Genomic DNA, 16,623 nt, shown 5'->3' on the forward strand with positions numbered 1-16,623 from the left:
CGCCTTTCAATCACCGTTATTCACATTATCTCCTATAGGCACCGTTGGTCTAATGGTTAGGATTCATCACTTCCAAGGATGAGGTCGGGGTTCGATTCCCCGACGGCGCATCGGTCAATCATTGGTTCGCAACAGCGCGTGTGAAAATTGATAATATTTGTTCTTCTTTAGAATAAGGTGGGGTTCTGATTCTGACGGCGCCTTTCAATCACCGTTACTCACATTATCTCCTATAGGCACCGTTGCTTTAATGGTTAGGATTCATCCCTTCCAAGGATGAGGTCGGGATTCGATTCCCCGACGGCGCATCGGTCAATCATTGGTTCGCAACAGCACGTGTGAAATTGATAGTATTTATTCTTCTTTAGAATAAGGTGGGGTTCTGATCCTGACGGCGCCTTTCAACCACCGTTATTCACATTGTCTCCTATAAGCACCGTTGGTCTAATGGTTAGGATTCATCCCTTCCAAGGATGAGGTCGGGGTTCGATTCCCCGACGGCGTATCGATCAATCATTGGTTCGCAACAGCGGGTGTGAAAATTGATAGTATTTATTCTTATTTAGAGTAAGGTGGGGTTCTGATTCTGACGACGCCTTTCAATCACCGTTATTCACATTATCTCGTATGGGCACCGTTGGTCTAATGGTTAGAATTCATCCCTTCCAAGGATGAGGTCGGGGTTCGATTCCCCGACGGCGCATCGGTCAATCATTGGTTCGCAACAGCACGTGTGAAATTGATAGTATTTATTCTTCTTTAGAATAAGGTGGGGTTCTGATTCTGACGGCGCCTTTCAATCACCGTTATTCACATTATCTCGTATAGGCGCCGTTGGTGTAATGGTTAGGATTCATCCCTTCCAAGGATGAGGTCGGGATTCGATTCCCCGACGGCGCATCGGTCAATCACTGATTCGCAACAGCGCGTGTGAAATGATAGTATTTATTCTTCTTTAGAATAAGGTGGGGTTCTGATTCTGACGGCGCCTTTCAATCACCGTTATTCACATTATCTCCTATAGGCACCGTTGGTCTAATGGTTAGGATTCATCCCTACCAAGGATGAGGTCAAGGTTCGGTTCCCCGACGGCGAATCGGTCAATCATTGGTTCGCAACAGCGCGTATAAGAATTGATAGTATTTATTCTTCTTTACCACAGGGTGGTTAGGAATCACGCTGTGAACTTGTGCAGTCGTACTAACAGCCGTAACACAAGTGAGGCCATCGCACTCACTCGTAAGTACATCCACACGCTTGTGTACGCTCCAAGATGTTCTTCAGATGGCCATCTGATGAAAAAGTGGTAGGCATCTTTACGGATCGATGCTGCCAGCTGATACTTGGCTCATACTTTCTGAGCCAAGGTAAACCCAGGTTGACATCAAATTTGTCCTCCAAATCCAGTACGATGAAATATCAACGTACTGTAAATCTTTTAACGTGTAGTGAAATTTCACTACGCGTTTTATTACTGTTATCGATGCGCCTGTCGCTAGACGCACCGTCATCCTCGTCGGAGGAATGTCGCGCTCAACATATTTGAGCCTACGACCCTCTAGCGACTGGCGACGAATAAAGTTATTCGACGCCCCACAGTCCACTAGTGTTCTAAGTGACAAATCTTTGTCACTTTTAACGATAAGGTGATGAGGGATGCCTCATCGCCAGGTGCAGAGACACATAATGATTGTGTGTCTGGAGCAACTTTCGTCAAGAGATTTGCAAATTCTCTTGAGGCTGCTGGATCAGTAGGGCGTTGCGCCTACTGACCCCGACCTTTTTTTACGGTCCGCCTCGCCGTTGCGATTTCGCAACAACGTCGGACCCGCGACCATTTCCCTTTTTTTGGCATTAGGTCCATAAAAACATTCAGTACCTCTCGGTACTGGGCTTGGGGCACTACACTCATGAGCGTAGTGTCCTAACTTTTGACAGCGATTGCATTTTTGCAATCGCTTATTGTTCGAAAAGCGAGGTTTCTCGTTTTCGACATAAGAGAGGTCCATAGGTTCTGGACCTCTAAGTCGTGTCGTCTTGGAGGATGATACGATGACGAACTAGCTTGAGCCTTTATGGGTTATGGCATCGTTCAACTCGACAGACCATATTGAGAAGGAGCCTTCTTCGACTGCCCTATACTTAGATATGTCAATCTTTAGGGTTTCGAGACGACGCGTGTGCGTCATCTCATGTACAGGGGTATGTACCTATTGTAACCTCAACAGTTCTGCCTGTCAAGAGACTTACTTATTAAGCAAGGCCACCTTCTCCTTCGCCTCGTCAAGTACATGTTGTATGAACTTGGCGATGGCTGAATGAAAGCATCTCTGTCCAAACCGGACAGCATGGCCAAGATGGCATCGTTCCCTACGGTCGAACTCATTCGGTCGACCGCACTCCTTTCTATGTCACTTATAAAGGAGTAGCTATCACGCAAACGTGATGCGTATTTCCATTATCATCTAACATGTCCATGTTAGATGATGGACCACAGTTCCATCATCAGTACAAGTCCACTTCGCACTGCCTCACGTCATTTCACGTACACTAGTACGTGCAGAGGAAGACTATCTTTAAAACACTTGCTTTAAAGAGGGTTGATATTTATCATAATGAAGTTCTTCTGGTTTTCTATCTATTTATACTAACTTAATTATATACTAATACTAAAATGCAATAAAAGTCTTATCTGCCTCTCTCTTAGCGCGCATCCAGCGCTGACTGGACCGCGGAGCAAGTAGATATAATGACCTATATCTACCAATGGATAAGCTTTCCGAATATTACTATGTAAAGTAATATTCTCCAAATATTCTCTAGCTTTTAGCTAATGTATTGATTAACAACCTTTCAGTGTTAATGTGTAACGATACACCCCGTTACAGGTTCTGCATTGGGAAGGGGGGCTGGTTAGCGAAATTTGGGGGTGGTTAGCGGATCCCTTAATAAAGGGACTGTTAATCTCTATGTGAATTGTCACGCGACTAAAAATTAAAAAATAACGACACGCTTAAAGTGAAATTAGATGCGTGGTATATTTTTTTATCTATTATTAAAATTGGTATTTTTTTTAATTTTTTTATGTTTTTGTTTATTTGGTAATTTTTTTTTTCATTAATTATTTTAATACATTTTTTATTTCTTTAATTTTTTATTATTTGGTATATTTTTCTTACTCATTAATTATTCTGGTATAACACAGTGTTGCATTCTTTTCTTAATTAAAGACGGCCTATTATATAAGAGCACAGTAATGTAGTATCACAACACAGTGTTGTCCTTTAACATACAAACGGCGAACTGCGCGTCCATTACATGTGGTCAAAGCTACGTGCACACCTAATGAGTGCTGGTCCGACTCAACGCAAACGTAATACTTTGACTTTTGTACGCAGCTTTGCAAATTCACTTGATGCCTTTCAATGCCAAAATTGCGGCCAGTCATTTATTAAATGGCTCGGCCAATGCTCGGCCTGCTCTCAATGGGGCTCCGTGGCACCGTTGAAGCAATCCGAGCCACACTTTCGGCAAATTAAAGCTGAACCATATGCAAGAAATAAGTCGAAATTAATGGTAGCTTGGTCAAAAACGGACCAGACAGCTTTCGAGAAGCCTAATCATTACGCCGAACGCATCAATGAGGTCAAATTAAACACGATTGTTGAGCGGATCGAACTACCTGAACGCGAATTGGTAAGGCTAATTTTCCTTATATTGCGATCATCAAATTGTGCAAATTCTTGATACCTGTCTTAGAATTGGGTTTTAGGGGGAGGCTTAGTTTCTGGCTCGTTGACCCTGGTGGCAGGAAGCCCTGGTGTCGGCAAAAGCACTGTGCGAATTCTATGTGGAGTGATGCGCTCTAAATGACAATTGCTAACTTGACAAATTTTGTATTGATGTTAATCTGCAAGTAGCTTGCCCTGCAAATGGCCAACATGTTAGCAAATCAACCGGCGCTGCTTGAGCGCGGAGTACTTTACATCTCAGGTGAAGAAAGTGTAATTCAAGTGCGGATGCGTGCAGATCGTCTTAAGTCCTTATCTGACAATCTATATGTGGCCAGCGAGAATAACATAGACTCAATATTTGGATTGCTGGAAAGAGATGATGGAAATTTTTCGAGTTCTGACAACTATTCAGAATTTGGTGCTGTGGTGGTGGACTCGATTCAGACTGTTTACGCAGAAGATATTATGTCTCCTGCTGGAAGTGTAAGTCAAGTAAGAGAGTGTACCCTTCGTTTGCTTCGTCTGGCTAAGTCACGCAACGTAACTGTAATCTTGATTGGTCATGTGACTAAAAGTGGTGATATTGCTGGCCCTAAGGTGCTTGAGCACATTGTGGATACTGTTATATATTTAGAGGGCGACCCAGAAAGTGCCCGGCGGTATATACGCTGTCAGAAGAATCGCTTTGGTAATACTAGCGAGGTTGGCGTCTACAACATGACCGATGAAGGCTTTCAGCCACTACCAAATCCCCTTATGGCATTTGTCTCATCAAATGATGTGGATGGTGAGATTGAAACTAACGACAATGAGAAACGTAAAGTTGAACCGTTAGATGGGTGCTCTATCACTATTGCTATGGAAGGCAAACGCCCGATTCCTCTAGAAATCCAGGCCCTGGTGAACAAAACGCGGTACAATGCAGATTTTGGGCGGGGCGGTAGTGATCAGGTGTTTTCACGGATCCGAGGCGTAGGCGTAGCTCTCGATAAACTGCAGCTATTGCTTGCCGTACTGGAAAAGCGTGCTAAGGTCTCTTATCGTAATCAAAGTGTATTTGTAAATATTGCAGAGGGCTACACCATACAAGAACCTGCGGCCGATTTGGCGCTGGCTGTGGTGCTGGCCAGCTCGCTTCTAAGCCGTCCAGTTTTAAGAAATGCCGCATTCCTAGGAGAAGTATCACTTTCCGGTCACGTGCGCCCTGTGAAAATGCTCGATTCCCGTCTTACGGCAGCGCAGAAGATTGGACTGAAGGTGTGCGTGATTCCTATGGAGCACGATCGGCTTACACGCCGCGCGTTGCGAGAAAAATTTGAAAATACGCTGGAAGTGATCGAGGTGTCGACGCTTCTGCAGGCTCTGGAGATTGCGTTATATTCTCGGACGGACACGTAGCTCTTAACCATGCAAAGTGGAGTTTACTGGCGGCAGAGATCGCTTAAACTAATATGTAGATTCTTCTTATGATATGCAATTCCATATTAATCTTTCACACTCCGCCACCAGATAAAAGCGACCATTTCTCGCTTTTCTTCGACTAATTTGTTCCCCTCAGCTACTCGTGCGTCTTCGCTTTGACTTATGGCTGCCTATGTTATTGGCGTCAACTAGAGCATCTAACGGGAGGTCCAATTTATGTTCCAGCGAGACCGAAGTATTCTCTACCATCGTTCGTGGCGTCTTGATGGCTTTGGTCTGGCGACACGCCCGCGACTTGCGGCCTATTTTCTTCCCGCTTGCTGTGTGCTTGAAGCTGGGCTTAGGGCCAAGCACACGGCCCGTCTTGAGCACTGTAATGTTATCATAAGCCATCACTTTCACGTGAGGACGGCCGGTAGCATGCATTGTCTCTGCTTTTTTATGTGTCTTATCCAAGGCTGAATTAGTGCTCGCAAGATCAACGAATTGTTAAAATTAGTTTAGGACGCTAAACTCGATTATGGTGGACGCACGCGTTTGCATGTCTTTAATTTGATGCGCCGTGGGATGATCGCCTGCGCGCAATTTTCGCTGGTAAAATTTTTGAATCGCCTCCTCCTTGTTTGACGAAAGCTTGCCACCCTGCCATGCGACGCGGCGTACGCCGCTGCTACTTAGACTTGCTGGTACCAAGCTTGCCTTCACGTGCGACAAGACGGCTACGCGTTGCATCGATCAGCTTTAAAAACGGATCGGAAATTATGTTGCATTTATGTGCAAAATATTTGCGCCAATGCACGCTTCCAGGAAGGTGCAGATGACATCAATGGCTGCGAGTCAGCCAGATATTGAAGACTTAATTAAGATTGATGTAGCCGCAGATAGCGGTATCCTATATTCGACGCAGCATGACGCCTCGAAGCACAACTTTTATCCAGAAAAGCTGTCGTTCATTCAAATGAAGCTGCTTGAATGGTATGACGCACACCGCCGGAAGCTTCCGTGGCGAGGAGATTTACCACCATATTTGACGACTGCGACACACATGAGTCAGAAAATGAAACGACAGGTCGCAGCCAATACGGGAGTTTATGAGTGTGCAAAGAAGGATGAAATGGATGATACAATGACGGAAGAGGTGGCAATTGTTGATTGTTTAATGAAGTCAAGGGACGTCTCACCATACGAGACTTGGGTGTCGGAGATCATGCTGCAGCAGACGCGCGTAGACACTGTAGTGGAGTATTTTTTGCGCTGGATCGACAAATTCCCGACAATCGCGTCCCTGGCCGAAGCGAAGGAAGAGGTACATTGTAAGTTTAGATTTCATGCTTTGTCTTAATTACTGTGAATAATGTTGCTTCAAGGACGTAAATTCATTGTGGGCTGGACTTGGGTATTATCGTCGTGCAAGGATGCTTCATGCCGGTGCGAAACACGTAGTGGAAAATTTTGGCGGAGTGTTACCGTCCTCAGTAAAGGAATTGTTGACAATTCCAGGCGTTGGGCCTTACACAGCAGGTTCGTTGCGTCAAGTTTGGCTAAACCTTGTGGCCAGCTAAATTGCGTCTTCGTAATTTATAGGAGCGATCGCTTCCATCGCTTTCGGAAAACGCGAACCCTTAGTGGACGGTAATGTTATTCGCGTGATCGCCCGGATGTTAGCGGTAGGAGCAGATCCGAAGAATAAGCAACTGGTTAACCATTCGTGGAAGTCGGCAAACGAGCTAGTAAGCGAATGCGATCACCCTGGCATTTTAAACCAGGCGCTGATGGAACTTGGAGCTACGATATGCACGATTCAGGTAGTAATGAATGGTGTCGCTTCGCCTCTTAGATCTGAGCTCTTCCATGTGTGGCTCACAGAATCCTCAGTGTTCATACTGCCCTGTCAAGTCGACGTGCCTTGCGTATGAAGAGGCCCAAAAAGTTACAGTAAAAAACCGTCTGGCATTCGGATCGTCTGCGGCGTCATGTAATTCTTGCTCTATTTGTGATTACACGCGTGTAACGGAGTGGGATGAAACCCACACTGAGGTGCGTGTTGAAGTTCGATTTATTGAAATATTTGATGGGTGTTCTATTCACAGATCACCAAGTATCCATTAAAAGCAAAAAAGAGCACCTCAAAAATTGAGATCATCGCCGTGGCTGTAATATCTGCTCCATGTAATTTGCGACGCGAACACCAGACGTCTACAAGAAAAAAGCATTTGGCACCGATTAGCTCTTGCGTTGACCCCGACTGGATCTTCTTAATGTCAAAGCGCCCCGAAGGAGGTTTGCTGGCTGGACAATGGGAATTTTTTCACAGCAAGGTATCTTTTTATTGTAATTAAAATCATGTCATCTTAATTATATACTGTTCAATGCACTGCGTAGATGAGTGACGATAAGATCCCATCATTTTCTAAGCGAAAAGCATTTATGAATGCCCGGCTCACAGAAGTATTCGGTGATACTGCGCTATCTCGATCCGGCAACTTTATCTCCGAGCGTCGCGACGTTGGCAAGCTCACGCACGTTTTCTCTCACGTAAAACATCACATGGGTATTGAGCACATTCACTTCAAATTTAAACCCGAAGTGCTGCCAGCCGCTGAGTCTGCAGAGCTTCGGTGGTTTACAGCCGCACAAATTAAGCAATTGGGTATAACAACCGGGATCAAAAAAATTCTGCATCTCGTTCTTCATCCGGAAGCCGTGACGACCAAAACGAAGAGCAAGGCCGCTTTGATGTCAGATGCGACTGAAAACTCATTTGTCACACGCAAGCGTTTAAAAACCATTACTTCCTTTTTCAATACATAAAGCTAAAACGTCACCAATCAGTTATTACATAAGAAAGTACTCAATATAATGATGTCTATTTCGAATAAGTATATTCACGCTGCTCACGACAAAACCATCTGCTGGAAATATGGCGTGCATCGACACCATGCAAGAGCAATATTCGCACGTGGTGGCGATAGAGCTCGACAGCAGCATGGATGACGTAAGCTTCACTAAGGCGCAACCAGCGCCGCTTTTCCACGAGCGTGTAATTTACTTTCGCGACGTGGACTCATCAGACATTCCACAGGTGCGCGCATTACACGAGGAATGGTTTCCCATTCGCTACAACCAGGCATTCTATGAAGGCGCAGCTCATGGTCTTTGGATGGAAACTAGTTGTCCTTTGTTTGCTCGTTTGGCAGTAGAAATGCAGCCGGCACTTGAGCTTCAGACACCTATAAAGTCTAGCCTTCAAGACAGACAAAGTGAAAATGTTTTCGGTGCTGTGACAGCCAGCACGTTGCCTTTAAGCAAAGTGGACGACTTTAATCTTATTTCCTCCGACGACTGGGAACACACTCAAATTATGTATATTTTGACGCTGGGCACTCGGTCGTCTGCCAGAAGAATGGGCATTGCAACGGCACTGCTGCAGGAATGCATTGCTCAAGCATGTCGCCAGCCTCAGTGTGGAGCAGTCTATCTCCATGTAAAAGCCGATAATCTTAATGCCAGACGGTTTTACGAGAAGAACGGGTTTCAAAACTTGCGCTATTTGCAAGGTATGGGCAAAGCCGAGCGAATGTCTTATAATCTTAACGATTGATGCTGTAAATACAGATTATTACATGATTGACGGAGAGCCACATGACGCATTTCTGTACATACGATACGTCAATGGTGCCACTTCGCAGAGCGGGTGGTTCGATCTCATTACAAGGTGCGCATACTTCAGTTTGTTCTAACTATAAATTCTGTTCTAATATATGTTCAGGCCTCTATTTGCATTATTTTCGATAGCCTCATTCGGCTGGAGAAAGCTTATCGAGGGGTTCGCCTTGAAAGAATTTGAAGGCTCAACTCGGAAGTATACCCGAAACGCAGTTTCTATAGAATCCACGGGCTTAGTCTTGGTATAAGTGAACAGTTCAAATAATTTGGCTTTGGACAAGGCCCGCTGTAGAGCTCAAGATGCATATTTTGAAAGCTGAGTTCGGCAACAAGTTGGGTCGAAAAATTTCTGAACTCTTAAAATTTGACGAGGTTAAAGAGGCAAACGGAAGGCCCAAATAGTACTGGCAGCAGCAGAAAATACCTTGCGACACAGGGCGTGTATACTAATGAACCTGCTGCGGGAAAAAGTGAGGTGGATGGATTCTTGGATTAGCTTAGTAATGGAGGCAGTGAAATTGCTGCGCGAATACAAAAAGTTATTCGAGTCTATTGACAGAAACTCATGTCTACTTAACTTTCTTGTAGATGCACCCAACTTTGATGCCAACCGTGGCCAAAACACCGCACTTATACCACGACATGTTTGAATTGATTGGCTCTTCGCACTTTGAACAACTTGATTTAATGAATTATGGTATTCTTTTCAGCGTTGCTCGAATCTCATCAGCAACAAGTTTGACTTCATTCTCGTACGGCTCCGTGGCACGCATGTCAAGCAAAGAAACAATTTGTCAAAATCAATTAACAGCACTTCGAGACATGCTGAAACGATATGAAATGGGATGCTACTGACGATATAATCATCCTCGAGAATCATTTAACGGGGCAAAGCTTCGAGTTAATTGGAAAGGCAGCAGGTGAGGCATTTATTGAGAATGGCTTGTATAAGTTGGTCAATCAGTGACTTGCACGTCGGTAAATGGTTGGAAATGATAAAAGTGGCTCTCTGATTGATAGTCTTTTTTGGGTGGACCAGCGCGAAATAACATGGTCCTTTGATTGATGGATACCAATGATTAGCATTAGCATCCAGCGGTATTCACAATAATTTATGCTCGAGGCTTTTTTTAAAAATTTATCCTCACTCAAGAATGTAGATTTAACTTTGTTTGCGATGCAATATCGATCTCTATAAGACGCTGAAATTGCTGAAGATCGTCTTCTTTTGAAATGTTTGCCTTGGTCCTGGGTAACTTTGATCCGATACGAGACAATTCTTTCCACACAATAAACACCGCATCAGGAGAAGTATTTGATCCGACCGCGTACTGATTAAGAAGTGTATCAATAGTCTGCATTATAATACAGTTCGCTTAATGTGACTTAATAAGGAAAGCTCATCGATAATATACCGCGTACCGCAATAGCTGCTCGCGTGGACACACTCCAAGTCATCAAACGATAAGCCCAATATATAATCAGTAGTGGATGGAGAAACTGCTGCTTGACAAGAAATGTTTGAATCTCATTCCAATACGTATCTTGTGTCTGTGCGCTTTCCAGCTCGCTAGGATCATACAGGGCGGCACCTGGCCTTTGTTCATTATGGATTGCACCGATTTTGGCAGCAGTCAATGCCCAGGAAGGTAAAATCTTCTCATAAATATTCCTTTGCACGACAGATACAGTATGATGATTAGAAGAGAGGCTCTCGCACGCACTGCACACCTACAATGATGTCATGCGAGGTGCATAAATGTCTAGGCTCGCTATAATTTTGCTAGTCAACAGTAATGCAGGATCGATGTGGGCGTTGCCGTTATGCTCGCTACGTTCACCATTGACAGCACACCACAGTGCTAGATACAGAGCATAATCGCGCTCTCTGCCCAAGTGGTTTGCGGCACGAGATCTCATAACCTAATGTGGTAGTATTAGTAATAACAAATTATTGTAAACTTAACTATCGACAATATGGAAGAGCATGTCCAGTACGTACTTTGCGCATCGCGAGTGCTTTTCGTTCTTTTGAATTGACGGGCGGTGTGGTTAATTCAATTGCTTCGGATATTCGCTGCAACACATAACCTGCAAATATTGTACCATGGCGAATAAATGGTAGCAAGCTAAGAACCCCTCCGCCACGTAACTCGGCTTGAATAGTAGGTAGACCGTTTGAATTTGACAATAGCGTACTCAGCTTTTGTAGCCCCTCACTTTCGCAAAATTGCCGTACCTGACAACTGGACTGAGAATTTTCTGCTTTAACGAGGCGCCAATTCACCTCTTCTAAATCGAGACGCTGCATAATGGGAGAAAGAAGCTCGTAACATTGCTGTTTGAGTCCTCGATATTGTTTGCTATCAAAAGCCAAAGGGCTAAAATTGTAAGTTTCGTTGTGAGGTATAGCAAATGACGCATACTCGATCCCAAATTGTTCTTCACTAGTAAAATCAGCACCACCCTCGAAGGAACCCCGCAAAGTCTCGGATAGCTGATAAACAGGGTAGCACGTAACAGAGTCCATTGATAGGAGCGGCCACGAACAAGACAGACGATGGATATCCAAAAAGCGTGCCAAGTGCACCAGGTCACTTCTGCTTGAAAAATCAAACATGGCATCTGTTACAACCACGACTGGCTTCAATGCATCCAGCAAATCGTAGATGGGACTCGACTCCAAAGGCAAATACTTTTGACCATTCGCAACTTTAACAGCCTTAGGTTTCATTGCAGTTAGTCCGAAAAAAGGCACTCCGGCGTGCGAAAAGTGCTGATGCAATTCTACCAGCGAAAATCTCGCGTATGCATCGCTCGCTGTTGACGAGTGGCATATTGGATATATAATTGACGAAATTATCAATGACACGACCACTAATGGTTCATTCAACCGTTTTGAAAGCAATATAGCTGCTTCCAGCCCAAAATTTCCGTGCATCACGCGGAAAGTGTTGTGCATCCAGTAAACAACGGGCTGAGGCTTCTTCTCGACACCATTCGTCTTATTAACATAGATTTGAGGGGTATACCACACTTTTCTCCGCTCCTCAAGCTGCTGCGGCCACTGTTCAAACATTGAAAGATGATCGTGAAGATTCCGAAGCTCCTTTTTCGCCTCTTTATTTAAATAACCACTAAGTTGAGCAAATTTTTCTGGCTTTAAATTTCGATAGTTCTCCAAGAAAATCTGCTTACCCAAATATTTGCTAACAAGCTCATTTTGAGCGACTAATATTTGGGGAGTCGTTGCAGTGCTAGCACTTGCCCATGACGACGGCAGTTCCTTAGAAACAGAAGATGCAGCAACATCGCCATTATTATCTATTGTCGATACAGTGAGAACTGCATTCGCACCGACTTCTATGGCAAAGCATTCTTTTTGATCTTTATGCATTTGTTGTTCATGCTGTGCGACCACGTTTGCACCGTCATCCTCACAATTCTGTCGTATCTCATGTATTTCCTTATTCTCTTGGGTTGTAGCTGTCTCCTCTACCTCAAGCTCTGACGTAGCCGAGCATTTGTTGATATATGCTTCAATAGACTTCATCTATTAAATAATTTCTATTAAAATTGGATTTAGAAAATTCATTTATACTACGGAGCGTACCATGTCTTGCGATATAGGCTCTGGGCGCTTGTCTAGCACTCGTACAAATCCACCAGATCGGACGCTGTAAAGCCGAAGCGGGATATTTTCATGCGTAAGACTTCCTTCTGCGCGCTGCTTCTCCAAAGCTTTCAATTGCGCTGAAATTCGACGCACCTCGGTCGCATCTGGCAGCGACATGGACCGAAGAAATTCTAACTGAAAGAGTTACCTGTTGAATTCGATATGGCTTGAAAGCTGAAAATATAGGTAAAATGAAAGCGGCCATATCGTTGCGCTGTTGAATTCGATATGGCTTGAAAGCTGAAAATATAGGTAAAATGAAAGCGGCCATATCGTTGCGCTGCGGCGTATGCGGACACAACCACTTACAAGTACGTTCTACGAGATGTTGAAGCACCTCCTCCATACATAATTCTACCATTACATGTGCGGGTAAACATTATTTCAGGATGTTAAGTGCTCCATTTGCGGTCACATTGGCAAAAGCCGCTCGTTTAAGTGCTTCAAGGTCAATTCAAGAGAAATGTTGACAAGAAGTGATTGTATGGAACACTATCTTTTCTTTTGGCAATGATGTAGATGGCTTCTTCAGCTTTTAAATTTTCGGTGCAGCGTTTCGACTGCCAGGGTCAGGATAAGGCTATCGCAGGGACCGTTACAGCTCTGGAGAGCGCCAATTTGGCACTGTGGATGTTTGTAAAGATACTGAGGGGCAAAATCTTTCCAAATGCGCCAAATGTACTTTCGGACGACCCAGAGTCACGGCATCTGATTTCATTTGGTGCAGTTTCTAACCTGTTGTTGGGGTGATGACAGTGGGTGAGCTAACGCAAAATTAATTGGGCTTGTATACGGCAGTGGGCGATGGACCAATGGGTGTCGCTCGGTGGAAGCCAAAAATTTTTCAGAGCGGCATCCACGATGCTATAATTGAGCGCTTCGGTATTGTACAGTCCAAGCGGCGACAAGGAAATGCGAAAAGATTTCTTCGTGTAGTTGTCGAGGTGAGAACATCTTACTTTGTAAAAGTGCAAATTATCATCGTTATCGTCCTAAAAAATATTGTCACCATCGTAAAATAGGACATATGGACGTTCTACGCCCAGAAGCCCACTCATCCGCAGGCACTAATCGCTTATGTCCCCCAGAACGACTCGTTCGCGGCCATGAAGTTGTTTCAGTCGGTGGGCTTTCAAGCGACGTCGCAAGCGGAGATGGTGGTTGACAATACGCTATTACAAATGCAAATGGCGTGGGGCTGTTGCAACCCTCAGGTCAATGAGTAGCACTTGCGTAGAGCGTAACAAGGAGGTGCATGTAATTTGATTTATTATGTGTCCCCTCACCAAATCGATCGGTGTGAATTTTTGTGAAATCAATTTTGTTTTGCCAATGAATTATTGATGGCTCTGTAGACGCGTGCAACAAGCGAAGTCCTGCTTTGCAAAGTGCAGGATTCATTGAGCAAAGTGCTGTGAGATGCTCTGTGGCGATGCGCTCTAGGCTGTGAGGCAAACTACAATTTTTTCTAATGTCGCCTTTCTTGTTGCCTTCTCGACGACAATTCATATTTGCAGCCTTCAAATTGAGTTTAATCTGCATAATCTTTTTCAAGGGTCTTGCTGGATATACGAGCCAAATCTTCGCTTGTCCCTATCGGAGCTCATGCGCATCTTCAAGAATCACTTTGCTACTTAAGTTTGGCTGCAAATTGCAGAAAATATATCTTACGCGACGAGTGTAAAGGTGGAACTTTAACTGGCACAAACCAACCTTATCGATTTTAGACTAACCTCCTTCATATGATTCCTCTTTAGCATAAACATTAAGCAAAAAATACATTCATTTTGTTAGCTTTTAAGTGCATTCAGAGAGCTGCGACTCGTAAAATAACTAACAATATTCACGCTAAAATGAAAGATGCATAAACCCAAACAATTTCTGAGAAATGACACCTACAGTGACTTCTCGTAAATCACGCGTTTACCGACGTCCGAATGCTTGATCTTATTCAGAATGAATGCACATTTACGACGTACAACATTCGAAGTGATTCCCAGTCCGAAAACGAACGTGGCGACAACCAGCAAAAACAGCCCAATGAGAAGAAAAATTGGCACCCAAAGTGGTGCAGTGAAGAAAGACGTAGTTAGAAACGGGATGATCCAGAACGGAAACGTAAAGAAAGCCACCAAAGTCGTAGGCACTGCTACAACAACGAAAACGGCGAGTGCTCCTGCCGCCATAAGACCTAGCAAGCCAGTCAGAGTTGCACTAAGCTTGCGGTGCTTTCTCGCAAACTCCTTAGGCCTTTGAAATAAATTTGAAATAGCAACAAAAACTGTCGATATAACCGAGCGCAGCGTATTAACAAAGGTGTCTCGCGCTTCCAATAATTTATAAGCACGTCCAGCTGCACGAAAGGCCTTACGAACGGGTGGACCGAACCACATTTCAACATCAAGCTCTCCACGATTGCTGGTAGTGCGCGAAGGTTCGTTAAGATGAATCGTGCTCGTCTTTCGGTCTCCGGATTGTATATTTAGAACAGAATTCGCATCAAACCTACCCGAGCCGATGAGCGTATCGCCAGATTCGTCCGAGTAGACTTCAAAAGTCAATGTGGCAGCCTTATCGCGAAATAAATTGGCATCGTAAAACAGCTCCAGCTCATTATTGTTTCTTTCGGTCCACTCTGGATTGGAACCGCCTCGGAAGGCTGGGTCCGTGATCGCCCACGACTTAGGAACCGAGTCATCAAGCTGCACCAGAACTGCAAACATAGCAAGCTATTAGGAAACGTCCTATACTACGGATTAAACGTTATTGTCTGACCAACGGGATCTTGACGCTTGCCAAAGTCCATTGTGGGCAAGTTGCGAGCACTCAAAACTTTGATGTGAATTGTTCCGTTCATTATATCTGCAACCTTTTTCTGGATTCCAGGCGATTGATTCGAGCTTGACATTTTAGAAGCTGGGTTCAGAGGTGAAGAAAGCTTGAGCTCGAGGGGGGGATGAAGGCTGGCAGCGGTGTCTGCGACTTCAGGAGCGGAATCTGATGAGGTTGAGCTGGTGTGCGAGGATGCTTTGACCGCTGGAAGAGTTTGAGTGGCTTCTAACTGCTGTTGCTTGTTCTTGCGAGTCATATAGAATTGTGAATCTGGCAGCGCGATCTTAAATTCTTGGATCTAGATTCAACGCGACAGTTGGCGATTCCAAAAATTGGAAGTGACGCGCTCGCCTAGTCTCCCTCCGTCTCTATTATTGGCTGAAACATTCTTCTACCAATTGCTATGGATACATCCCGAAAGAAATAACATTTCTGATTTGTGAATCTGGTGCATTTGCGCCACAATGTTATTGAGCAGAATTGCAAGGTGGCGGAATTCAGACTTTAAGTCACGCAAGAAAACAGTACTTTCTCAAATTAAGTAAAAGCAGCTCTAAGAAGTGACAGTCATTTTTGGCAAAAGGAAGCGCGCAGCAAATCTCCTTGCTATTATTTAGAAGTTCAAACAGCCAAATTCGTAGCTTCAGCGGATATCCTATTAGCGACGTGAAAATTCTCAATATTTAACCAATAGGGTTATCTTATGGGGGTGCTAACCGCTGTAAGCGGGATACTGCTAGCTCGCATGAGCAATTGGTAGTATCTATCGACTAAGTAAAGCACTGTACATTATACATCCCACCATATTGTTCTGTAGAATATCCTTTCGAGGAATGGGGGTTTGTGCTGGTATAGTGGCATCATTAAGCTTATTATAAGCATGTACAATGCGTCATTTACCATTTGGCTTTTTGACACAAAATGTCGGTGTCGAATGGGGAGATTTGCTCTCTCGTACCATTCCAGCTTCGTGCTTAGCACGGAAGAAATCGTCTGTAACGGGCTAGAGTTGCCCTAATGTTACACAGTCCCCATTAAGTACATTTGGTACTTAAGGGGATGGTCAATTATTAAATAATAGTAATTAGACCCAACACTCGGGTGTGGTGCACATTTGTGACCAACCCTTGTGGATGTGATGCACATGGGTGCATTCACATTAGGAGGGATGACGCCCAGCTTCATCCATGATGACGGCTAGCGTCATCCATGATGACGGCTAGCGTCATCAGTTACGCGAGGTATCTATAAAGATACGCTCGCAATACATATTAAATGATATCTATAGAGATA

General features: G+C 44.3%; 7 protein-coding genes across 7 annotated transcripts; 3 read left to right on the forward strand and 4 right to left on the reverse strand.

Moving 5' to 3' along the window:
* Positions 1–3,169: 3,169 nt before the first annotated feature.
* CCR75_003881 (uncharacterized protein) lies at positions 3,170–8,040 on the forward strand. The gene is made up of 9 exons (XM_067961972.1): positions 3,170–3,696; positions 3,760–3,837; positions 3,921–5,614; positions 5,690–6,462; positions 6,524–6,677; positions 6,741–6,961; positions 7,023–7,193; positions 7,247–7,474; positions 7,539–8,040. Exons 4-9 carry the CDS (start codon positions 5,929–5,931, stop codon positions 7,965–7,967), a joined length of 1,737 nt encoding a protein of 578 aa, XP_067822098.1. The 5' UTR covers positions 3,170–3,696; positions 3,760–3,837; positions 3,921–5,614; positions 5,690–5,928; the 3' UTR covers positions 7,968–8,040.
* On the reverse strand, positions 5,289–5,582 carry CCR75_003883 (uncharacterized protein; the record flags this gene model as incomplete). The annotated part of the gene is made up of 1 exon (XM_067961974.1): positions 5,289–5,582. The coding sequence occupies one exon, from the start codon at positions 5,580–5,582 to the stop codon at positions 5,289–5,291; it is 294 nt and encodes a 97-aa protein (XP_067822075.1).
* On the reverse strand, positions 5,652–5,888 carry CCR75_003882 (uncharacterized protein; the record flags this gene model as incomplete). The annotated part of the gene is made up of 1 exon (XM_067961973.1): positions 5,652–5,888. One exon carries the CDS (start codon positions 5,886–5,888, stop codon positions 5,652–5,654), a length of 237 nt encoding a protein of 78 aa, XP_067822074.1.
* Positions 8,041–8,069: 29 nt separating the features above from the next.
* CCR75_003880 (uncharacterized protein) lies at positions 8,070–12,197 on the forward strand. The gene is made up of 5 exons (XM_067961971.1): positions 8,070–8,713; positions 8,772–8,871; positions 8,926–10,488; positions 10,552–10,745; positions 10,825–12,197. The coding sequence occupies exons 1-3, from the start codon at positions 8,077–8,079 to the stop codon at positions 9,068–9,070; spliced, it is 882 nt and encodes a 293-aa protein (XP_067822076.1). The 5' UTR covers positions 8,070–8,076; the 3' UTR covers positions 9,071–10,488; positions 10,552–10,745; positions 10,825–12,197.
* CCR75_003879 (uncharacterized protein) lies at positions 8,861–12,844 on the reverse strand (the record flags this gene model as incomplete). Its single annotated transcript, XM_067961970.1, is given in 6 exon segments — positions 8,861–10,177; positions 10,245–10,494; positions 10,558–10,745; positions 10,825–12,375; positions 12,436–12,633; positions 12,647–12,844. The coding sequence occupies 6 exon segments, from the start codon at positions 12,842–12,844 to the stop codon at positions 9,971–9,973; spliced, it is 2,592 nt and encodes an 863-aa protein (XP_067821580.1). The 3' UTR covers positions 8,861–9,970.
* CCR75_003878 (uncharacterized protein) lies at positions 12,756–13,724 on the forward strand (the record flags this gene model as incomplete). The annotated part of the gene is made up of 5 exons (XM_067961969.1): positions 12,756–12,809; positions 12,887–12,946; positions 13,018–13,219; positions 13,297–13,442; positions 13,521–13,724. 5 exons carry the CDS (start codon positions 12,756–12,758, stop codon positions 13,722–13,724), a joined length of 666 nt encoding a protein of 221 aa, XP_067821581.1.
* A 539-nt stretch (positions 13,725–14,263) lies between these two features.
* CCR75_003877 (uncharacterized protein) lies at positions 14,264–15,686 on the reverse strand. The gene is made up of 2 exons (XM_067961968.1): positions 15,274–15,686; positions 14,264–15,211 (listed from the first exon to the last, which is right to left on the reverse strand). Exons 1-2 carry the CDS (start codon positions 15,584–15,586, stop codon positions 14,394–14,396), a joined length of 1,131 nt encoding a protein of 376 aa, XP_067821576.1. The 5' UTR covers positions 15,587–15,686; the 3' UTR covers positions 14,264–14,393.
* Between the last annotated feature and the right edge of the window lie 937 nt (positions 15,687–16,623).

The sequence above is a fragment of the Bremia lactucae genome, linkage group LG2, assembly GCF_004359215.1.
Source record: "Bremia lactucae strain SF5 linkage group LG2, whole genome shotgun sequence".
In the NCBI taxonomy this organism is placed as follows: domain Eukaryota; phylum Oomycota; class Peronosporomycetes; order Peronosporales; family Peronosporaceae; genus Bremia; species Bremia lactucae.

Coding starts and splice junctions, on each gene's coding strand:
- CCR75_003881 (XM_067961972.1), top strand. CDS start 5,929: ATGTGCAAAATATTTGCGCCAATGCACGCTTCCAGGAAGGTGCAGATG. Junction 6,463..6,523: donor TGGCCGAAGCGAAGGAAGAG/GTACATTGTAAG, acceptor TGTTGCTTCAAG/GACGTAAATTCATTGTGGGC. Junction 6,678..6,740: donor CGTTGGGCCTTACACAGCAG/GTTCGTTGCGTC, acceptor CGTAATTTATAG/GAGCGATCGCTTCCATCGCT.
- CCR75_003880 (XM_067961971.1), top strand. CDS start 8,077: ATGGCGTGCATCGACACCATGCAAGAGCAATATTCGCACGTGGTGGCG. Junction 8,714..8,771: donor AAACTTGCGCTATTTGCAAG/GTATGGGCAAAG, acceptor CTGTAAATACAG/ATTATTACATGATTGACGGA. Junction 8,872..8,925: donor TGGTTCGATCTCATTACAAG/GTGCGCATACTT, acceptor ATATATGTTCAG/GCCTCTATTTGCATTATTTT.
- CCR75_003877 (XM_067961968.1), bottom strand. CDS start 15,586: ATGACTCGCAAGAACAAGCAACAGCAGTTAGAAGCCACTCAAACTCTT. Junction 15,212..15,273: donor CAAGCGTCAAGATCCCGTTG/GTCAGACAATAA, acceptor CTATGTTTGCAG/TTCTGGTGCAGCTTGATGAC.